The 25862-nt window shown below is 29.3% G+C and overlaps 1 protein-coding gene across 1 annotated transcript in view; it reads right to left on the bottom strand.

Annotated features, from left to right (window-relative positions):
• Window positions 1-412: 412 nt before the first annotated feature.
• Window positions 413-25862, bottom strand: part of LOC123298740 (cell adhesion molecule 2-like) — a 300624-nt gene continuing 275174 nt past the window's right edge. The window contains exons 5-8 of the mRNA XM_044880834.1: window positions 22087-22200; window positions 7955-8161; window positions 479-636; window positions 413-421 (exon numbers count right to left, since the gene is read on the bottom strand). Coding sequence (XP_044736769.1) covers window positions 413-421; window positions 479-636; window positions 7955-8161; window positions 22087-22200 — 488 coding nt within the window. The remainder of the gene's footprint in view (window positions 422-478; window positions 637-7954; window positions 8162-22086; window positions 22201-25862) is intronic.

Genomic DNA, 25862 nt, shown 5'->3' with positions numbered 1-25862 from the left:
TTTGTGGAGAAACGGCTCAGAAATTATTGATTACCTTTGATCAGTATAGTTAAAGGGGTGCCGTTTTTAATTAATTGTAGTACTTTTAACTAACAAAGAACAATTTGCGCATATACTTTTCTATATCATACAAGACATATGCTGTAGAAAAAATTAAGCCAAACCCATAAGATTTTTTATGGGTTTTCTCTAAAAGATGAAACTTAGGGAACATTTTTTGTTCATGTCCCTTGAAGTTGTAAATAATGCGCTAAATAAAGAAAGTTTCAAACAAAAGTTGAATTTTTTTTGCACTTTTTAATTTTAAAACGAATTATGTATTTCTTAATCCTCCACCATATTTTTTTAAATAAAAAAAAAAAATGTTTGGTTTTAAATATCAGTATTAAAGTCTCAAATTCGAATAGCTACATTAAATTGTCTAAAATACCATATTTCCCCCATTAATGATAAAAAATAAATAAATGTTATAACATACCGTTTCCTTTACATCAGCATTGTTGATAAGGATTCCATCTTTCCACCAAGTTATTTTGCCAGGAGGTCGACATCCACGCATACGACATATTATATCATGACGCATACTAACACTTAAACCATCGACTTTCCCTTCCAAACGTATCTCTAAGGGTCGTACTGTAACAATATAAAAAAAACGTAAGTTACAATATTTGTTTTGTATATGTTTGTGCATGCCTCTCATATTTTCAATTAAGTAAAATAATAAGTATATGAAAATAAAAATGTGGGTTGTTTTTTTTTTTTTAATGAAAAACGCAGATAATTTATTTTACGGAAGAAGTAGATGAAAAAAAAAAACGTATTGTTGAATTAAAATTAATATTTAATACTTTTGAATCAAGGCAAGGCGAGACGATAGAAATCTTAATAATTGATATACCAAGAGTCCATTTTAAAAAACCGAGTCAATTTCTTCAATAAACGATTTTACGAAAAAATGTACCTAATAAAAGTTGGTATACTTGTACGTGGACATATCACAGAAGTCGTATAAATTTGACCTTGCAAAATCGTTTTAAGGTATTTCTAACGAAATGAAAGGGCACGCGATATCTTCAAAAGAGAAAAAATAGAGTTTCATAAATAGTAATTATAATAGAGAGGTAAATCCGTCAACGATACAACGAATAATATATTGCTCATCAGTATAGAGTAAACTGAACATCGTTGCCGCTTATACAATTTACTTCTGGATTAAATTAAATATTCGTAAAAAAGTGATCTTTTTTTCTTATTTTTTCGTAAACGAAACAGTCAATTTCGTCCTATTTGGGCTTAAAGTATTCCTTTATTTACCTTTATTCAGAATTACTTACAAAGCTATTTTTTAAGAGCAAAATCGCTAGCGAAAGATGTGCAAAAAAGTCTTCTAAATAATATGGGTTCATATCCTTAACATATTAAATATCGACAACTTTGAAAATTTAAAGCATCTAATGGTCAATGGCACTTAAATTTTCTTACATCTTTATGTCGTTGAAAACTACATCTTTGAAATTTTCGTGAAAAACTAGTTTATAGTCACATGTCGATACAAATACATTAAACGAGATAGAGAAAAATTGTGTTAATAATTGTAAGTGTTATTTATTAACGAAAACGTTTAGTGATTATAAACAGTGTCTCAAAAATAAGGCAAGAATTCATTTAAAACAAAAAGTATGTTAAAATCCAAGGTAAGCATTTACACTGACTTAAAATGTACACTTATTCACAAATCTAGAATCGAATTCAAACATTACTTTTATAAAATTATTACAAACATTTTTCAATGTTTAATTACAATTTAAAGTTCTCTTTTAATAAAAAAACCTTTAGTAAAAAACATCACCTTTATTAAAAAAACATTCATTTTGAAAACAGTTTCAATTTTAAACCATAAAAAAGAAAAGTTCTTATAAAAAGCACAAAGTATTGTACTATGTATGAATTCACTTGCTGGGTGTATTGTATATGCCCTGATCACTTATTGTAGCCATGCATTTGATGAAGAGGATGATACATTCTTCATGAAATATATCGTCCTGAAATAAAACTCACCTTCTTCCGCATTACAATTTATTCATTTTTAAGTGTGAATTTATTAATTTTTAAGAGATGTCAATAGTGTGCTTCGGTTCGTATAAATCGATAAAGTTGTAATTAACTCAAATCCAAGAATGGGCTGATGAACATGTAATTTATTAAAAGACAATAAAAAAAATTATTTCTTAGAAAATAATTAAGTAATGCCAGATATAACTAATAATTCAATAGCTATAGCTATTTAATGACATTATATTTCATGTAGAAAGTCCAATTAAGTGTATGCAATTCCATTAAGTGTATATATATTTCCAAATGAGCACATCCTCTTCTTGAAATGCCCTATTTCACTATGTGGTCACAACACATTTATTCTTTTTGAGTAAAAATATACAAATTAATTATAAAATTGTATAATAAATATAATTAGTTATTTTGGTTATGGATAATTTTACGGTTAGCTTCATTAAAAGTTAATTGTAGAAAGATGCTTTTTAAAAACATAAAAGTGTAACCGTACATTACCAAGTCAGACGTTCGTTTATTCATGTATATAATAAAATATCGTAAATGTTAATTAGTTTTTGTATATTTTGTTTTTTAAATTCTATACAGTTCTATGAATCTGTATACACTCGTGAAAAAAACCTCCGAGTCATTTTTATACCATGTATATATGAAATACATTAAGGTATACTAAGTTTAGTTCCAAGTTTGTAACGCTTAAAAATATTAATGGTAAGAACAAAATTTTGGTATAGGTGTTCATCAAATCTTCTAATCAGTCCATTTTCGGTTGCCTGTTCGTCTGTCCGTTTGCCTGTCTGTCAACACGATTACTCAAAACCGAAATGTGATATCAATCTGTAATTTTATAGCCTGCTATAACAATCTGAAGGACGTAAGAATTAAGGTTGGAGCGGATTAAATTGGCCTATTTACTTAATTTCAAACAAACGGAAAATATATTTTGAAATGGTTTTGTTCGATTGGTTGGGTGTCCAGTATCTTGGTGGAGAGCTTCAGTCGGATATTGTAAAAGGGACTTTCAAAACGATGTTGAAATTTTTGAATCCTGGCAAACTGCGCTGAAGCAACATTTGACCATATAGGAGCCATATATGTGCGTATTTAAAAGTTCGAACAACTTCTCCTCATATTGAGAAATGGGTTAGCCCAATAAAGGATGTGATTTCGAGGGCAAGACGACTTTTAGCGTTCTGTGTTTAATTCAACTTCCTTTGAAGCGTTATGAGCCGCATAAATTCCTACCTTTTCAAATAAAGTGGTCAAGCTTTTACAAGTCACACCTTCAATTCGATTGGTCTTTAATTTTATAATTATTCATTTGGAAAGTTTCGAAACATTTCAAAGTGATAAAATCACGTATTTTTATAGATTTACTGTCTGTATTTTCTTAAAGTGGTTGCGCGAGTAAAAATTTCACTTTAATAACGAATTTACATACAGGATGTCGAAAACGAAGCTTTTATTACATTGTTTACATTGCATATGTTTACATTGTAAATCTTTCTACTTACGCCGTGGCCTGACAAAGAGAGCGATAAATAGTCGTAGCACGACTATTGAAGGAGCTGGCACAGTGTGGAGGAGGAGGAGACGATGTTTCATCTTCTCTGCCACTGTCCAGCTCTTCCCATGAGCAGATGGACTTACTTGCGCCAGCCTCTCTTTGGCGACCTGTCTGAGCTAAGGATCATTGACGTCAAAGCACGCCTGCTGTTCTTAAATAGCTTAAAATGGTTCATGGAGGCCGGGGATGGTCCAACCCTTTTTCGGTATCAAATCGGACCCCATGGTCTAAGTGTGTCTCACCCCAGGACAGCCACTCAAACCTAACCTAACCTAACCTAAATCTATCTCCTACCACCTCAAAAAATTTATCGAGGTATTTTGAAACAGTCTGTAAATAAATAACTTATATAGATACATACATAATGTGGTTATATTTATATGAATTTAATTCGAGATTTAATGGTTTGAAGACCTTTTTGTCCAATGCTCTAGGTATAAAACCTATTTTAGATAAAATCACAGTTACAATTTCACATTGACCTGTTTAGCGAACCTGCTTAAACGAATAGAAATAGAATAAAAAATAAAAGATTAATTAACATCTATTTACTAACTTAAAAGAAAATGACAATAAAGACAAAATTGAATCAACAATTTTTGTATTTTAAGGTTATATTTTTAATTGAATAAAAAAATAAATTTAAAAAAAAAGATGAACGTTATGAGTTTATAATATTACAAAAATTGTGAAAAATTATTCTTTGTCTAAAAAATAAAATATATTTCAATTCCCAAGATAGTAAAGATTGAATAACATCGACAAGCACGTATAAAAGTTCAGCCTCTTCTATATATTTATTAATTATATCTCAAAACATATCACTTTTAACGCCGTTGAAAGAGTGTACAAGTATTAAATTTCTAACCTCGTTGGCATTTTTCTTCTTCTATTTTTTCTAAGTAAAGTAGATGTAAAACATTAACCGTATTTGATATCCTGTACCTTGGAAAAAACAGAACTGTTAATTTCTATATAGACAGATATTACACAGATTGTAATTGCTTTATTCATGTTAGATATGCACTAGTGACTAGATCTTGGGCTATATAGAATTGTATAGTTTCCGAAACGGAGATCTGACTCGAGGTAGCATCAGACGATTTCGAGAAACAAAATTTATTTTTGTGGATTGATATAAGGTTTGTTTCGCCTCGGAGTTATAAGTCACGAGAATATTCGCAAAATTGCATCACTGAATTGGTAGGTCAGCCGTATATATAAAAAGGAATAATCAGAACTTCCAATATTTGTTTTCATACATTAAAAACTTTGATATTTCAAAGCAATATAAACTCAGATATTAAATGATTCCCTCAAGAGTACTCTTTCTCGTATCCAACATATAAAATATCAGCTCAGGAATTCTAACGTTAACTGAATTGTATTGCCATTCAAATTTGCATGTGTTTTGTTAGTGTCCTGTATAGTTGTTAACGGAATTTTCGTGAGATCTCTGACATAGTATCTCCAATATCCCTATGACACTCACCACTGCTATTTAAAAGTGTATGCACCAAGTTCATCTCAAGGAGTGCATATACCGGCATGTTGTCAGAGCAAAAAGATTTGTAGCTTAAGGTTGAAGAAGTGTATCCCTCGTACTTATTTATGACAGACAGATATTGGGGCACCCAGGTGTCCAAATTTCAATATGTCAAAAAAGGTAAAATTATGTTATAGCATATACCTGTAAAACTTGAATTATCTATGTCAGCAGATGGGTTACGCTGAGTAAAAATGAGCAAAATTAAAAATGATTTTATGTTTGTTAATTTCGTGTATATAGAGGATCTGTGGTGCTCTTACAGTAGAATTTTTAATTTAGAAAATAGGAAATTAAAATTTTTTAATTATTCAAATATAGGGAAAAAAACTAAACCAAATATTATGTTTACTACGAGTTTGTCAGTATAAAAATGTTTATGGTCAGTAATTTTAAATAAAAGTCGATATTTATCTCGAATAGCGCTATAAAATTGTACTGAATATACTTTGTGTAGCTTTTCTGAATATTATATAATAGTTTATGGTAGCACACAATTATTATACACAGAGTTGTAAATACCCATGTTGCTCGTGATTTTATCGTTCCAAGATTTTATATTGTATTTCAAATAATTTTTATGATCTTTAAAAAGGTTTCATAATTATGAACATAACTTTTTTTATTTTCAACTAGCGGTCCCCCGAGACTTCGTATCCAAGTTTTCCTTTTAGATAATGATGTCAAAAAACACTATCTTACACCAATCTATACCCAAGAAAATAGTCTGCATCTAAAGTTCGTTGAAAAACACTCGTGACCATTCCTTCTAACAGTGCTCCGGTACTATCATGAGTTATAGGTAATTATTTAAAGATTAATTTGCATAATGCGTCATCAGGTGTGATTAATGGTACCAGCACATGAATTATAATGATTGGAAACCAAAGCTTAGAGAATAGACAAGATGATCCGCAATGTTATTATTAAACAGTCCGTTATTTATTACAAAAGGAAAAATTTAAACAATATTGCTCTTTTTGTTTACTTACTGCTACAAACAATGTAGATATCAATTTTAGGATCTTTTCAAAAATCACTAAGCAATATAGGAAAAATGATCAATCTTGCTTAAAAATTGTTGGCAATTTTAGTCTCCAAGACAGAAAATATTTTGTTAATATGTTTTTTGGCTTTGTTTACTTTTCAAGGAGTCTGAAAAGTGTTAAAATCAATATTTTGGAGAATGCCCCTATCTACTTAATTTTCTAGCGTCAATATAGGAGTCACTCATACAGGATTATTTGTAAAAGCTTTAGGTTCTCAATATAAAAATTGAGTTGCAAGATTCCGCCCGAACAAACATAGTTACATACATAAATTGAAGTGCTCCAAATAATTGTTGATATATTTTATTGAGCGCCACAAGCTTTTACAAATAGTCATGTTTGAGTGACTCCTAAAAATTATTTTCTACTTTTTAATACAATTAATATAAGACTAAAAAGGCATGTATTTAAAATATGGTGAAAGCGATGGAAAATCAGGACGCCTCTTACCTTATCATACATTGTCATCCAAACTAAACTTTGTGCATACAAAATTTCAGCTCAATCGGTTGAAGATAACTGCTTTAAAATTGATTTGTAAGATTTGATTACAGACAGACAACGCTAAAGGTGAAACTAAATAAAAGCTTGTAAAAAAGAAAAAAAAATGGAAATATTTTTGCTTTAAAAGTATGTAGAATATATGTATCAAAAAGAAATCTATCCATTATTTTCGAAAAGAAATTTTTCTTCCACGGCTCAAATTAGTAAAAAACATATTGAGTAAATTAATAAACCAATAACTTTGATTTGCTGAATTACTGGTGGAAACGCAAATAAATAATTTAATATATGAATTCTTACCATTTACAATGAATTTATTGGCGCTTCCACCATATTTATTAAACTGTATTACTAAGGTAAGAGATGGATTTATATATATTTTAAAAACCTTACATAATCAAAAAACAAATTGAAATACGATTCTTGAAATATATTCGGTTAGCATGGTACGTAAACACGTGTCACGTTGCTAAAACTAAAGACAATTACATAATTATTTTATGATTCATTACTCTTACTTACATATACTTTGCAATAATTTTTTTCAATATTTCTAATTGAAATCACCTGGTATAAAAAACAATTCATTAACATCCATTTAAATATCATACCTATTATGTTTGCCTATATTTTTTAATTAATTAGATTTATTAATTTTCCAGTACAGGGTAGTTCTTGTAATCGGTCCAATTTAAATCGAATTTTCAGTATTTAATAACGATTATGCTTGTGCTTATGCTTGTCTATTCATGGACATTTTTTCGTTCACGATTTATTGTGAATGCAAGGTAAAATTGATCTTGGTTTTGTACCATCCGTTGCGTAATAACGTCAAGATGTGCTAAAAGAATAATCAAAAGCTGTGCGTAAATAGGAGCGCTGGGAAAGGAAGGAAAAACTACACTTTAACTACAGAAATTTGAATATAAGAAAAAAAACGTATTTTTCCAGTGTCGGGTATTGATCTCATCCAAGTTGAGATGTTTAGGTCACACGGGTCGCACTCACATGAATAGCTGATTTTGGTTGTATTTAGTAGGTAAGAATGGTTTCTATAACGTTAGCCCTGTCCCAAGGAATGTGGCTAATTTTTCATAAAAGAAAAATTTGAGAAAATGGATTGTCAAAAGTTAAACTCAAATGCGAATAGATAAATTTAATTAAAAACAAAAATAATTGATAAAATCAATACGATAACAAAAATAATATACTTACAATACATTTCGATTGTAATTTGTGCAGTAATTGGCACTTGATTATGTGAATTAGATGCTTCACATGAATATGTTGTTAATAAATCCTTCCTTGTCACTTTTGCTATACGTAACACATTCGTTGTTAATTGCCCTTCTTCTGATACTTCATCGGTATCATCAACTAGTACACCTCCCTTCCACCATGTAACGCGTGCCAATGGTTTTCCTGAAAAAAAAAATCATATTAATATACAATTTTTAATATTTTGTTACTATGATAAAATTATATTATGTCTAGTTTTTTGTTATTCCGGAGTATGTTTGATCGCTTAAATTTTCTAACATAGAATTTATACGTTTTATTTGGCCGTTATTTATAGCTCCTAAATATTGGGAATATTTTTCTGTTAATTTTAAAATACTGGAAACTTTGCTTATTCGTAAAGTTGCAAAAAATCGCTTCTATAATAATTTAACCTCAAATCATTTTTTTTATAAAACTAATATTTAAAGAATAATTCGCCATTTAATGCATTTGTATGATATTTAAATAATTTTTTCCCCATTACTGGGTATAGTAAGTCTTGCAGAGAACATGAGTAAGCTTTAAGGCTGTTGTCTATCTTTGGGCATATTGTTAGAAAATTCTAATTAAGTGTATACTTATTAAGAATATAATAATAAATTTACCATAAAAATTTGAAGTTGATTGACCGTCAACTGGAGATAAATTCAATAAAAGTTCGAATAATTAACATGGTGAGCATAGGACAGTTTGCTTTTGGTTGGGTTTTAACAAGTTTTTTAACTGTAGAAAAATAAAGTAGGATTAAGACATTTAAAAAAACTAACTTTCAATAATTAACTGAGTCAATTGCTTGTTTTTACTTGTTTTTATATAAACTTTAACTAAATAGATATTAAGTTTATTACAATAAATCAGAATTGGAGTAATTTAATAAAAACAATTTTTTTAAAAGAAATTCATTTAAAGAAAAAAAAAAAAAACAAAATTAAATAAATTTGCCTAAAAGTAATTATAATCATTGTTCTTAAATTTCATTACGTGAGTTAGTGTGCGTGCGTGTGTGTGTGGATGTGTATATGCCACAGATGGATTGCTGAATTAGCTGTTTTACGTAGTCGAAAGTAATGAAGATGGCCAGATTGTATTACTTTTCCCAAATTATTATATTTTTATAGGCTTTAATTACTTTAAAAAATATTACAACGCCACGCAAACTTTTGTAGCTACTATTTATTTTTGTAATTACTATTGGTTGAAATTAATGAGGCGCTTAGAGTATTATGCTCTATTCATCACAGATGGGGCTACTTGATAAAAAATTTTCTCGCAACCTTGCGATACTTAATTTACAAAACCGTTTCGTTATACGAAACAGCTGAAAGGCGTTTAGCGATTTTTCATAATTACTGAACTTTAACAGCCAAAATTTCTTAAGTTTTCTTGCATGTTCAAAAACATTAATTCAAATGAAAACAGAGAGAAAAAGGTTCTTTGTGGCTCCAAGTATTATTTTAGTTTGTCGTGCCTTAATAAGTGACGTATTACCTACGTATTCTTTTTAAATAGCTTTGTAATAAAACAAATAATCGTCATTATTAACGATTTTGAAATTTAGTTATTTAAAAAAATAATTTTTTTTTTATTATTATTTTATTAAGGTTTTGTAATCTAAAAAAGATTGTATCTTATTGTCATAAGCTTTTGATTTAATTAGAGTTCAATGTTTTTGTTTTTTATAGTTCAAAATATTTGTTGGTAACAGTAATTATTTGCTGTTTATTTATTTCATCATGGTCGCTCTACACTGAACGATTATTGTGACTGAAAATAAGCCATCCTGCATTAAGTCTTAACTTGAGTTGTAATTTTGTTAACTGTGTTTTATAAAACAAAAGATTCGGCAATCCATCTGTCACATATATAATGGATATATATATATATATATATATATATATATATATATATATATATATATATATATATATATTGGAGTATTTAGTTCTCCTTATAAATTTATGTATGCCTAGTACATCCATAGATTAAACTTTTGTAAATAAGTTAAATTTTATTTTGTTTTTCTTCGTTTCTTTATCCTAACTCAACGATTTTGTCTAAAAGTGAAAAAAAAATTTCTATTAAAGTGAAGAAAAGTTTTTTGTGAATTCTCTAAAGGATAAAGAAAATCCATGTAGAGAAGAAAAACGTACAATGAACTGTTAACAAATTTTATATATGTTTTATTTTAGTTATATGTTTTATATAGATTTTATGTGTTATCAATGTATTATTAATTCTTAAACAAATTTCTACAAAATATGTATGTTTGTTATTCGCTTAAATCAGTGAACTAGAGGTTATGTTTTTCGCTCGCATCTTGTATGTATATGTATGTATACATGTATGTATTGTATACTTCTATGTAAAATTTTTTATACCCTCATATCTTCCAATCGGCTTGATTGATTTCGACAATTAAGGAATCGTTATGTTCGTCTTAAAAACCCAAGTGTTCTTAGATAGTTGTTGAAAAAAAGTTAAAATGGCTAATTTTTAATTTTTGGCAAGAAAAAGTAGTTTGCCGATAAAAAATTTAATTAAACCTATCGATTATGATATGAAAATAATGAAAATTGAAAAAGGAACCAAATATATATTTTAAATTTAATTAGAAATAATAGATTGTTTTAAAACCGTTTGCTGAGACAATAGTCTAAAATAAAATGAATAATAAATAAAAAACACGACTGGGTTAAATAAAATCTGAATAAAAAGAAACAAGTCCCTTAGTTTATATAGCGACTTTATCATTCAAGACTAATTAAAATCTATAAATCTTAAAATCTATTACCAATACTGGTCCTCGACTGTTAATTTAATATTTTCATAAACAGAATATCTGAACTTGAAATTTGTACAAAATATATGCTTTGAGAAAATGTAAACGTGCTTTGAACAGTTTGCGATTTAATTCCGACTATAATTTCTGTGATTGTTGTATTGTTTTGGAAGCTGTTAACGCATAATGGTTTTGTATACAATAAAATGTAATTAAAAGTTATTAAATGAACTTAACGCTACAAAAAGTTTACCTGTTTAAATCAACAACGGACATTGAGACTTCAATTTGATTTAATTTTCCAACGCTCTCTCCGACTGTATAGACATTTCCCCTATAATTTTATGTTATGACATATTTTTGAATATTATATGAAGTCATCTAAATGGTGATCTAATTTTTAACCTCCAAAACAAAAAGATGGTTGATAAGTTTGACCGCAATGTTTGTCTACCTGTCTGTGACATCGTAGCTCCTAAACAGATGTATCAATTTTTATTTCTTCTGTTATATTTGAAAGGTAATTTAATGGAGAGTGTTCTTAGCTCATTTCATTTGTATAATAAACAAAGCTATCAAAAATTATTTTAGTATGAAACATTGAATTTACCGAAAACCATCTAATACATTAAGAGTAGGTAGACAATCACTTAAAAAACCAAGTCCACGCCGAAAGAAACATGGAAAACTATTGTGGTTATGTTGCTAGTATCTGTGACTTTTTGTATATTGTTTTTTAATGTGTCTTTTTCATATATACAGTCTGTTTTTTTGGTGTGGAGCTACCTAATTAATTAGCTACTAGAGTCAAAAAATTGATTCAAAAGAGTAAATTTATAGAGCATAAAATATAAAATTAATTACTGTTTCTGATAACAATTAATGAACCTTCGTTAGGAACCAACTATGATCTTAAGGAAAAAATAACCAAAGTTTGGTAGTTTCGAAAACGTTGCGAGCTTTCGTATCAACATTTGACTCACAATTTTGATTTTGTTTATTGATCAATCTGACTTTCTTTCCGAATTTCTTTTACAAAACTAATTAATATTTTTTGTTGCAAAGAAAATAATTAATATAAGTACATTTTCACATTAGAACAGCTTAGACAATTTGAAAAATACTAAAAACATACTAGTCTAGAATATTTACAAACAAAATATCTGTTTGTTATTTTATAATTAGTATTAGTTAACTAGACGAAGGAGATATTATTAAATTTAAATGAAGTTTCTCTGTTACAACCCTGAGGGTAACGTCCAGTAAATGTTAACTAAATGAAGTATAGTTTATCTTTGCATACATTTTCTCTCCAGTAACCCCATTGTAATGTGTCTCGTACCGTATTTATTATTATGTATAGTGAATATCATCATAATATTATGTGCATCCATTTCCGTTGTTATAATTACCAAAATGTATTTTATCCACAAGAAATGTGCAACATTAAATAGTGAGAAACCCAATTTATATATTATGATATGAACCTTTTGTATATATGACTAAAAGTTCATCAAATAGTGAAGGTGAAATTATCTTTTCTGAATTTATTGATTTACAATGAAAGGCGCATCAATGAATGTTTTTAGTCGGGAGTCCTCAATGATAGCTCCGATTGATTTTCGTTTCAAAATGATTCTTTTGATATGTTATTTAAAATCACAAGATTATTTTCAGACGGGGGAAATAATCTGGAGAGGGAATAGACAATGTCGCGACTGGTATATCGACGTCCAGCCTGAATCGCTAATGATAGAAGTTTGAAATATCAAGATATTGTTTTTTTGCTGTAGGTGTCACATAAGAAAGGATTTTTCGAAATTCATCCCCTAAAAGGGTGAAATAGGGGAAGAAAGTCTCTATGAAAATATATATTAACCGTCATTTTTGACTTCACTACTAAGCCGATTTTAAAAGTTCTTTCACCTATAGAATGCTACATTATCAGCAAGTAACGTTCGCTATATTTAATTCAAAAAAATTAAGGTTCCGCACAAACAGTAAAAATTAATTTCATGAAAAGCATATACCTCAAAGAGTAAAGTGATTAAAATTATCGGACATTCATCAGAACTAAGCAATACCGTAAAAAAGAGACAATTAAGCTTCTTTGGGCATATTATTCGATCAAACAAATATGATATGGTCTAGGTGATTTTATTTGGTAAAATTCCAGCAAAAAGAGCAGTTGGCAAGAAAAAATTAGAAGGATGGATAATTTAAAAGTCTGGGCTGGAATGTCATTGGAAGAAATGTGCAGAGTCCCGGAAAAAAGAAAAATATGGAATAAAATAGCCTCTAATACCCCTTAAAGGAATATGGAACCATACATACATACATACATACATACATATATGTATTCAAATATTTTAATTAAACTTTTGAGTAAAGACCAAAATAATGAATAAATAAAAAATGCGAATTTTTTCATCAAAATCGGTATTTAAAACATTTAAAATGATTGAAGCTAAGTAGTTTTAATTAATCATGGCAATAATCATTTCATCACGAGGATTCTTTAAGTTTATGACTTTTTTAATATCAAATCTTAGATACCTTCCTATATCTAAAACCAATAGTTAATTAATATTATTAAAAGTATTATTGTTCTTTTAGGAACTCTTTGTATATGTTCAAAAGGACTATTTTATGATGCCTATTCATTGTATATATTCAGGCTTGTTATATGAAATTTGTTGAAAATAGTTTTCAAGTTTATGAAATTGTTTAAATGTTCAATATTTTATTATGAAAATTTATAATAATATTAGGCATAAAACTATGTTCACTCGAATGACTTTCAAATTAATATATTTCATGCCTACAAGCTTTACCCTGTGCTTTTTACTCATATTATTTATTGACCGTACATATCCATTTCATACTATGAACCTAACGCAATATTTATAAAATTTATAACAAAGATAGGTATACTATGTTTGGTCTCAAGTTTGTAACGCTTAAAAATATTGATGCTCCGACCCAAAGTTTGGCATTGGTGTTTATTAAATTACCTAATTAGTCCATTTCCGGTTGCCTACTAGTCTGTCTATCTGGAAGCCTGATATTTAAAAAACGGATAGAAATCAGCAACATAAATCACTTGGCTCTTGGGTTTGTAAGACCCATCTTGTAAAAATTTTATTAAAAAAAAATTTTTCTTATAAAAAATTATACAACTTTTGTTTGAAACATTTTTTTTTTTAACATCACTGTTTACCCGTGAGGGTGCAAAATAAATACGTTAAATTTATACTTTACATATAGTATGTATGTGTTTATTTGTTATAGATTACATATACTATCTAAACTGGGGAAGTGAAAAGAAAGATATTTCTATTATTTCGTGTGTAAGAGTGGCTATCTTTCTTCACTTACATGACATAAAAAGAAAGGATTGCGTAATCAACACTGTCTATACATGGTATTTTTAGTTTTGATCGTTTTTGAGGGTCAATCAAATCTAAATCTGCAGCTAGATATGTGAAAACATCATAAAACGTCGGGCATCATCGAACAGCGATGCAAGTATCCAAAAAAGGATATCACAAAACTGAATGAATGCCGATTACGTATTTGGCACTTTCCCATGTTCGATATTCGTAGTATTATGTCTGTCATACGTCATTAAGTTTTTTTTTCGTAATTTTATAGATTATTACGTAGATAATTTTACTGAAAATTGGGGTAAGTAATATCATATGTATTAATAATATGAAAATATTTTACTTCAAACGTGTGAATAAGTTAAGGCCAACTAGCTTTATTTCATTTTTCGCTGCCCAAACTACAGCTTTCTACCAGAAAGTTAAAAATTCGATTCTTGAATTAAATATGTGCCCTATACTCGTATTTACATTTAATTTATATTCTAAATCATTCAACTGATTTGATATCACCCAATTAAATTTTTACATTACAGAAGCACTTTGACAATGTAAATAAATAGTGTCAAACGAACTAATTTGCATATGAGGTTACAATTGATATAAAATGTTATACATTTTACATGAATTTGTACGTAACTAGCTGTATAAGCAATATTTTATTTATACATATATTCAATTTTATATATTGAACACATTTCGAGTAATACATATATATACTATAAAATGCATGATTTCTATGTTGTCTCTATTTCAGGAATTAAACAAACCGTGGCATATATGGCCTCTACGGGAAAGAACATTAAATTTTCCGTGAAATCAGTTGATCAGTAAAATAAAAATCATAGAAAGTGTGTGTATTAACAGAAAATTTTTTGTCTTCGGATATAACTAATTTTAGATAAACTAAAGTTTTCTTAAGATATAAACCTTAAATAAAAAGTGATTAGAGGAATAAAATCTAAAATCGTAATATTTTGACAGCGAGGACGAAAGTGTACGGACTCAAACCATACCAACTGATTAGAGTAACCATATCAGAAAAATAACAATCCCATTATTAAAATTTTGTTAATTATTATTCACGATTTCAAAGTAATGACCTTAATTCTACAACTGCTTTAGGTATAGACCCGTTAAAAGACTGAAACATTATTTTGTAACATACTAGCTGTACTTTGTCAGACTTTGCTGTCTGTTGGACATTATGGTTGCATGGAATTAGACGTGAATTTTCTGGAAAATTGTATGAAATTTGATAAGCCCCCGATTAAAAAGTTCAAAACTCTTAAACGGCTGAATCGATTTTCATTTAACTTACAATTTTTCAATGTACATATCATACCCTTTTATTTGGTACCACACTAGGGAATATTTGAAAATATTTGATCATTCATCCCCACTTTTGTTAATTTTTCAATTTAAATTTATCACGTGAGTAAAATTTATTAATGATTAACACACACTCTCATATGTATTTTTGATACAACGTAACGATAAAATTTTAGTTTTTGAAATAACTTACAAATTTTATTTCAACTATCGAAGTAGAAACAGTACATAAAAAAATTCGTAGCGCAGGAGGAGGTAGATATTAATGCCACTACGACAAATAAAAACCGAGTGTTGGCTGACTATTGTTTAGATGCAGTATGTAGTAAGGTTAAGTATAGCCCAAAATAAAATTGAAAAATGTAGATGCATTGTCTTTTATCGCATGCATCATACGCCGAATATATGGCATTTCGGTTAAGAGCGTAGGCAAATATACGGCTCTTAAATCACCAAATAACTAATCGTGGCGTTGTTTAACATACGCCTCCCGCATTTTAATTAATTTGAGAATATCTAAGATAATATTCAGTTTCTGAAAGCTTTTGTTTCTTCATATTTTTGTTAAAAATTACAACAAAAAAACAACAGTATGTATATGATTGAAATATTATGATTGCACGTCTGAGTGAAAAAAAGGTCGTCAAGTCAGTCCTAAGGTCAAAAAATATGCATGACTATATTTATCAAACATTTAGTAATGTATACCTGATGTTCCACAAAAGTTTCCAATGCACAAAATGAAATAAGTCCATTTTACTGGTTCTAAGGCAAATGAAATTGATCAGGATCCAAAAATTTTGTTCCATATTCAGATCATATTAAAATCAGTAATACAGATAATTATATCCGCGCTTAAAATGATTTGGTGCAATGAAATAATGATTTTTTCTTACTCACAACTCAAAGGATATAATAATAGAAGAGTAATGAAAATATTTTTATGTTAAATATTCTACATTGATCAGAATCTTTTATGATGGAAATACTTTAGTAATTCAAATTCTAAAATTTTTTAATATTTTACTCATGTTTTTTAGGATCAAAATCGTGAAAATACAGTCTGCAACAATCAGCATAAAAGAGTATTACCTTTTTTTGTAGCCAAACCAAAAAAAAAAAAACTGTTGCTAAGTAAATGTGTAAGAATGTAAGCGTGTAACGCAGAAATATACCAAAAGTGTCTTATTTGTAAGGAAAAAGGACTTTCAAAATCTAAACGGTATACTTGATTTGCAGCAAAGTTTGAGAAGAACTTCCTGGGCTACAAATAATCAGTGGATTCAACTTATTAATATACATTTTATTAACCAGAGCTATGAATTTTGGTAGAGATGTTTTTTACAAGAGTGTGTGACCCTAAACCATTTATAACAACGTTAAAAAACACTGTAAATGCAAATCGCCGCAAGGTTGCAGCTTTTTTAGTTTTGGCGACCATTTATGTTTTGAGTACATTTAGACGATTTTTCAATAAACATTTTACTTAAGTATTTTATGTCAATTTTTTAAAGAAGGTCGCCGCAGGGCTGCATCAAGATATAGCTTAAGATCTATATCTTAATATATATATTTCTTGTGTGCGTGTGTATGTGACTGAACTCCTCCTAGACGGCTGGACCGATTTCGATGAAATTTTTTGTGTGAGTTCAAGGGGATTCGAGGATGGTTTAGATTTACAATTTGGTCCAGTACAACTGTTTTTGAGGGCTCCGTACCAAAAAAATGAAATTTCATTAAATGGTGGGAGCGCATATAAATCATATCACATTATGTATACTATGTGTACTATGTATTTTTAATAGTATTCAGGTATTGTCAATAGGCATTTATTAGAGCCATATGCGAGCGCAGCGAGCTCTACTATCAAAGGTCAGGCCAAAGGTCGAAGGTCAGGCCACTCCAATAAATAGGAGTTAAATTGGGGTTTAGCGGGATGGGTTTAGCGGACAGGCTAAACGTAGTATAGGTATTCATGAATTGGAGTTACGTTTTTACGGGACAACGTCCTTCGGGGCCGCTAGTTTTAATATAAATTTCATTCAAATATCTTATAACTTAAGATATTACATACAATGCAAAGTTGGTTTTTTATTATAAGATAAAATACTTTTTATCTATCATAACTTGCGAGAAGTTGATCATCTAACTTCTTCACTTAAAAAGTCGTATTCAAGATAGACGCATTAACAGTCACTACAAGAAAAATAAAATTGTTACGAAATAACTAAATAATATGGTGAATTAAAAAAACAAAGGCAAACCCACAAGACCTCCAGCGTGAGACTAATTGGTACACGACTACTACGAAATTAGCGTACAACAAATTCGTAACGGTTTATATTAATACCCCGGTATACATTCCAACATACAACAATACTGCATCATAGGTTGGCTGGTGATATAACATACTTATAAGCATATAATAGAAAACTACAAAAAGCTAGGCTCTATTATCTAGGTGAGTTTTAGAAGTGTATATCTACATATATATGTTTATATGAATAATATCGTTGGTGCGTTTGTATGAAATGGTGTAACTTCTAAAAGACTTGGCCGATTGAGGTCAAATTCTTACAATTTGTTTTGTCGAGTCTAGTGATGGGTGCCAAGACTTACAGATTTATTTGAATGCTATAATAGCAGATAAATTCCGCCCGATCCCTTAAACCCTGGTTTTAAAAGCCACACAAAAAGCCAATTCTTTGGTTTATTTATAGGGCAGTTATCACTGAGAGTATTAATTACGCTTCCAAATAAAATTCTCTTCAGGAATACCTCTTAGTTATCTCTTCTTTTTTACATCTCTTTAAAGGTGAGCGTCTAAATACTATACCATATCATGTACGATACTATACTTCGGGTGAAGTGAGTGAATGTCAAGGTCGAAGTCAGAACGAAAGCCTATTTAATGATTTAAGGATGGAGATAAAGAGGGTTTTATACGGTACAAGAGGCAAGTAAGAATATTGTGATGTGATGTTTGTAAGTAGTGACTTGAACTTTGCTCTTTGTTTTACACGTGGGTCTTGGTCTTTTTAATTAAGTGCTTTTGCCTAGCATACTTAGTGTTTTACTTAGATCTTGCTCTTACACATATGCAAGACACAAGATTCTCGATGAACACTATTTTTAACCCCCGAACTAAAAAAAGGAGTGTTATAAGTTTGACCGCTATGTGTGTGTGTCTGTCTGTGGCATCGTTGCGCCTGAACGGATAAGCCGATTTTAATTTTTTTTTTTTTGTTTCATTTGAAAGGTAATTTAACGGAGAGTATTACTCTGTTTCAAGTGCGAGCTTAGAGTTCCGTACCCGAAAAAACTAAAAATTGGTGACGACCTTCAAAATCGATTCAGTTTGGAAAAGCCATGACATATAATTTTAACATATAAATAATTACTATGGAAATGAATGGTTAAATAAACTTAGCTCAATTCATTTCGAAAAGTGAAATGGTAAAATAATTAGGTAATTCAAAACAATAATTCAAAAAAAGAAAGTCAACTCAAATGTTTCGATTTCATTTAAAATATTTCCAAAAATTGTTCCCGATAAATGATAGCTCTTTAAGTATAATTTTCATCTCATGTGATGTGCTTGACCATCACTACGATATTGATTTAAGAAGGAGTGTTATAAGCTTAAAGTGTTTATCTGTGCGCGTGTGTGTTTCTCAGTGGCATCGTAGCTCTTAGACGGTCGAGTCGATTTGATTGAGATTGACATTTTATAGCTAAGTTGCCAAAAATAGGTTTACAAGGAATAAATCGCATTTATCGGGGTTTTTTTAAATTTTGTAAATTTCATTTGTTAAGTGGAAATTTTCCAGCAAGGCAGGTGGGTAATGGCTAGTATATTGTATAATACATGTATTGTATTTGTATGTACAGTATATTATGCATATGCTAGCTTATACTCATCCGTTGGTGATGTTACGCTTTCATAAACCACTACATTTTTTTTGCAAATACATACATATGTGTAGCATATATCATGAACGTAGTATGTAAGTATTATGGGTGCGCATATGTTTTGTAACTTACATCATGCAACAATGAGAACATGCAGCATACTGGTGTTTCATAATTCACTTTGAATATATTGGTTGTGGTTATTTTGATTAGCCAGTTTATTATAGTCGGAATCACAATTTCATATTATAAGTTAATAAGTGAAATTTACAAAATTTAAAAAAACTCCCAACAAATGCGATTTATTCCTTGTAAACCGATTTTTGGAAACTTGGCTATATCATGTTCTCAATCAAGTCGGTTCGACCGTTTAGAGGCTACGATGTCATTGAGAAACACATAGACGCACAGATAAACACTTTAAACTTATAACACTTCTTCTTAAATCAATATCAATGTGATGGTCCAGAACATCAGATGAGATAAAAAGGATACTTAGAGAGCTATCATTTTTTGGGAGAAATTTTTGGTAATAATTTAATTGAAATTGAAATATTTGAGCTGAGTTTGTTCTTTGGAATAATTGTTTTGAATTACCAAATTATTTAATCATTTCAATTTTCAAAATGAATTGAGCCAGGTTTATTTGACCATTCATTTCTATAGTAATTATTTATATATTAAAATTATACGTCTTTTCCAAACTGAATCGATTTTGAAGATCATCGTCAATTTTTTAATTTTTTCGAGTACAGAACTTTAAGCTCGCACTTTAACGTAGCTAAGAACACTCTCCGTTAAATTTTCTTTCAAATGAAAGCAAAAAAATTAAAATTGGTTCATCCGTATAGGCGCTACGATGCCACAGATAGACACACACACACACATAGCGCTCAAACTTATAACACCCCTTCTTTTAGTTCGGGGTAAAAAGATTTTCAAGACTGTTAAAAAGTTTTCAAGACTGTTAAAGAGGGCTGGAACTCCAATCTACAAAGATATCTTACTCTTAAATATACCAAATCTAGATCTATCAATTTTGTTTCAGTTTTGAATTCTTTATTGTTGGTATAAAAGCCTGTCAGACCTACTTTACCACACTCGTTAATTCGTATTTTAAAGGAATAACGATCAGTATCCACCATTTTTTTAACTGAGAATGGAAAAATAATTCAAATTCGTGCAGTATCTGCAGTATCAAAGCATTCATATACAATGAATAGTATTCATACTATAGGCAATGTTATTCGTACAGATGAAAAAATTTGAACATTTGCACTCGTAGGCTGACATCAACTGTAAACTGCTAAAGGTGAAACAATCATTTCGTTGAATATATCATGCAAAGCAAATAAAACCCAATATGTTACGGTCTCTTTTTCATCAATAAATATTCGTAAATGTAGACCACCTTTTATAACGTATACCATCCTTATTATTATACTTTATGCAGTAGTAGAACTTTGTATACGAATTACATTCACAATTCTCGCCAGGCTCTATACTCTGGTTTCATATTGTGTAATGTTTGGAGTTGAGACTGAGTATATTAAAATGCACTCATATATGTCTATACATTATTTGTTCTAAATGCAAAATTAAAATGTGTTCGAAGATCTCTGAAGGAGGCCGAATTTTTTTCTTAAGGTACCTAATTTTGAAAAAAAAAATGTACGTATTTAATTTAGTTTATTTATGCAAAAAAAATGTTTGGTTCATTATCTTTGGTTTACAGCATTCAAGGTTTGATTTTAAAATGGACCACTTTTTTCAGTAAGTACTTGAGCTCCTGTTAACTGTAAAAACTAATTTTTAACAACTCTTGTGTTTTTGGAAAGCTATGAAATTTTAAATGTGAAAATAAATATTTAAACTAACTCAATATGAGCTCCATCTGGGCTCCGCCCAACTTTTCAAGCTGAGCTCCATTCAAGCTTAGGCATGGACTCCTACGCTCCAGTTGTAGAAAAAGTACCTCATCAAGATCGAGATAAGCTTGAATTATTCAGAGCTGAGGAGGCCTATGCGGCCATTGGATTGGACCACATGTTTTTAACGACCTTCTTTGCAAATTTCGTTCTTGCTACAAACTAAACGTGGGAGTCCAGACCTAAGCCTGTTCAAGCGTGGATGGAGTTCAGTTTGAGCAGCTTCATTAAAAAAGATATATTGTAATTTTGACAGTAAACTAGTTTGCATATTTTTTTTCATATTTAAAAGCGCTATAACTTTCGAAAACATAAGTCAGGTTTGAAAATCCAAAGTCGGATGCTGTGTCTCCTGAGATAGTGGATCCTGAATTTCTATCTGGAAAATTTACTAAATCATATTAAAATTATAGTCCCACTAAAATGATTTGAAATTTTTTTTTTTCATTTCAAATTAATTAGAATTAGAATAATTATATTTTATATTGCTAAAAGGACTTAAACTTAGCTATTTTCGAAACTTTTTGGGAATGCGTTCTAGTAAATGCAACTGTTCTCAGGTGCCGGATGTTCTTTTGCTGTTAAATTTGTAATATGTTCCACCATCAGTTGAACAGATTACCCATTGGCATTCCTCTTTGAATATTGAAATAATTCCTTGTACACTTTCTTCACATATGTAATATCAAAACTAGAATACTATGTGTATGTATTTGTAATTTTACTTACCTCCATATGCAATGCATGTTATATTTGCACTAGCACCTTCAGGCAATGGCTGTGTTGTATGGCCTTTTAGTAGTCGACCAGACCAGTCGATAATCACGAGCTCTCGTATATCAACTGCAACAAATTATAATTTGTTAGAAATGTAGTATGTATAATGTATATATACTTATATGTATGCATACATGTATAATAAACTTTAATATTGTATACAGGAATGATAACTTTTTTTTATCACATATTTTATTAAGTTCAAGAAATTCATTGTTAATTGTTAATTGTTAAAATACTCTGTATTCACAGTATTAATCGTTAGTGTTTGCATTATTTTATAGAAAAGTTTAAATATCAACTCATTTATGGTGTTCTTTCAGCCACCATTTTTTAAAGTTTTCAAAAATTTTTGATACCCAAATTTTGTCTTAGTTTGCGTTCTCACGGAAAAACCACAATAATTAAAAAAAAAAAAAAAAAAAAAACATTTCAGACAAAAGTTGCTTATTTTTTTTAAAATTTCAAACAAAAGTTGTTTATTTTTTATTTACATTTAAACTATCGCGGTTTATAGGATGGGCCAAAGACGAAGAAGAAAATGGACCTATGTAGCTAGTATGTTGAATAAAAAAATAAAAAAGATCAAAATTACGTCACGTACAACTTTTTTAATATATAACTTTCAAGGGGAATTGGTGGGAAACTGTTTTTTTTTATTTTTTTATTATATTTTTTCATTTCCCAATTTCCCAAAAGCTTTCAAATACCTATTAGCAAATTTTTGAGATCAGGATTACCTATCTTCTATATTGCTTGTGCTAATGTGGTCGCGAATAATATTTAGTCAATTAAACTCGCACTAAAATTGCTTCATGAAACAACTGATTTCCAGAGTATGTTATTCACACAAATTATATATTTTTCGAGTATCGATAAGTATATCGCCAAGTCTACATCATACATTAAATTTTTTCAGTTAGCAAAATTGCAGAAAATAAAGCCTACTTTAATTTATTTAATAAACGATGGTATTAACGTTCAAAGATCTAAAATACAAAATATGCTTAAATTATTCCAACAAAATTATATCTCTATCTTATTTTACCTAATTCGTGACTCCAAAATACTGAGCTTACCTCTATTGATTTAAATAAGAAATGCGAAGGGGGGTGATGTAAATATTATCTAAAAACATATAAATAAATGACATAAAAAGATAATTTCTACTTATTGACTTAAGGTATTTCCAGCATGGTATTTGCAGTTTCTATGTTAAAGCAATGGTACAATTTTTTTTTCGACAGAATTTAACGAAAAATTAAATTTAAGAATTTAATAATGCTTACTATTAATTCCCAAAGTTTCAGAAATTTTGACCGTTTAAAATGGGAAATAATTATGCCAACGTCCCAATTTCGATCAATTTACGTCAAAATTAATATCTCGAAAGTGAAAATTAATTTCGAAATTTTTTTTTTAGAATTTAATTGTATAAACATTTTTTTCTACTTTTTCTTCAATATATAATAATATCATAAAAAATAGTTGGAGAGACCGGACATTTTACATGCTTTAAATGGGACATGACCCTCAAAATCGCGAACTTTGTCTTTAAATATCTCGCGATCTAAACGGTCAAAAATTATGAAATTTTAGGAATTCATAAATAAAGCTATTATAAACCCGAGAAAAAAAATTCGGCCAAATCTGTCGAAAAGTGATTTCATGCTGGTACTACCTTAAGAACTAGAGCTTTGAATTATATAAAATAAATTATATGTTCTATGGTTTTTTGTTTGTTTATACCATGGATATTGATGTTTTTACTTTCTCCAACCGCCAATAAAGTGCCCCCTATAGTTTCTTGAGGTTGCGAATAATTACTTATTTATTAAGTCATATTCCTTTGACATCAATATTGTCTGTAAGGAATATATCTCTGTAAGGAAGTCTGTAAGGAAGCCATACAAGAAAACTGGTATTCCAGACGCGCCCTTAGCAGTCAAGCCATCAGATAAATGGTAGCTCTGTACATTTACTCCACATTTTAATGTCCACATTTGTTGTATCTTTCATTTATTGTTTTGCTAAAGTAATTGATGTTATTTTTGGGGAAGAGTAAACATGCCTTTGATAAAAATCAGAACACCGAGAAAATTAACATTCTGTGTACTTGGAAAACATTCACATATGATTTACGATTGGATTATTAATATGACTCTTGATATATAGTCCAGACATATTAAATCCCTTAGGCAGTTTTCAGAACTTCATTTTACTAAATCTGGAAATCATTTGAATAAATTAATTATTACATAAAATCCATTATATACAGAATTGTTAAGAGGAATTTTAATTTTTTATGTAATTTAAGTATACACGTGCACAAAAAAGGTCCTCAAATTTTGAGACTTTCCTGCACTCTGGTGGAGTAGCACAAAGTCTTGCTAGCAACAAGAATGAGGAAGTGATACTTGCAGCCTCTCGCCTTATATGACTTCGCTAAATATGCTGCTTTTTGTACCCGAATCGAAGGTAACATGAGGCTCCTCGATCAATACGGACGGGCTTTATATCCACATTCTCGTGATTATTTGTGTGATTCAGTTGCTCCTATGACTTATATGTTACCTTGTTGTGTTATTGATAATAGTTCATTTCTTAAAAGACCTGTTTTGGATATAGGCCCGACAAAATCAGTCATTGAGCAAGATTAAATTTCGCATGGAAAATTTTTGCAGGATCATGTTTAGAACAAGTTTCTGAACGTAAAAGTGCAAGTTACCGGTGGGTAACATGGTAGGAGTTGTTTCCTGCTGGGATCCTACAGAAAAATTTTCCTTGCGAAAACTTATAATGTTCAATGACGGATTTTTCAGGGACTAAAAATAATTATTGTAGTTAATTTTATGAAAAAATTATATTTGTTTATTGTAATTGTTAATTAAGATAATTGTATTAGCAACACGCACAGAGACCTACATCAGACATATCATCGAAATACTTGCGAAGTATACGAGAAATTTTTTTATTACTGCTCTTACGACGCCAAATTTTAAATAAGACTCAAAAGTTTTGATTATTAATTTTGGAATTTGTACTAGTTTTAAAAATATTTTCAAAAGTTTGGCTTTACATATTGCAACTATCAATAAAATGGATTAATGAATTGATTATTTTATATCAATTAAAGAACAATAAAATGAAAATCGTTTCCATACTTTATGACTTACAAAACAGAAGAGATAATGTTATCCATTTAAATTTTTTATAGACAAATAAAATTAAATGTTTTTACCTAAAACGTGTAATAATAAGATTGTGTTCAACAAAAGACTTGATTTAAAAAACGATTACTGTAAAAAAAACAATTTTATAAAATAAATTATGTTAATTTTGTGTAACCACACACAAACTCATAAATTCTTCTTTTGAGATTATATATATAAATTCTAAAATAGAAAAATTAAATGTATGCATGAACGTGTCTTGAACCTCTAAAGATTCATAAACTATTTCTTTGTTTGAAAATCATTTTTTTTTTTTTTTATAAAAGAGCCAAATTACATTTACAACAGTTTTTTGGATGGCAAAATGTGAAACAAAATAACGCTTTATATTATTTACTCACCAGCAAAATTATTCGTCCATCTACTATTTTTACATGTTATCGTAAAGAAGCCATTATTCAAAAACTACCATATCCAAAGCTAAATCGTCATTCAGGTTTCAAAGAATGGGTACAATTAAAAATATCTTAAATCAAGACTATAAGAATCAGTTGG

Source organism: Chrysoperla carnea, chromosome 4 (assembly GCF_905475395.1).
Source record: "Chrysoperla carnea chromosome 4, inChrCarn1.1, whole genome shotgun sequence".
In the NCBI taxonomy this organism is placed as follows: domain Eukaryota; kingdom Metazoa; phylum Arthropoda; class Insecta; order Neuroptera; family Chrysopidae; genus Chrysoperla; species Chrysoperla carnea.
The sequence above is the reverse complement of the archived record's forward strand: the minus strand, read 5'-3'. Positions and strand labels throughout refer to the sequence as shown.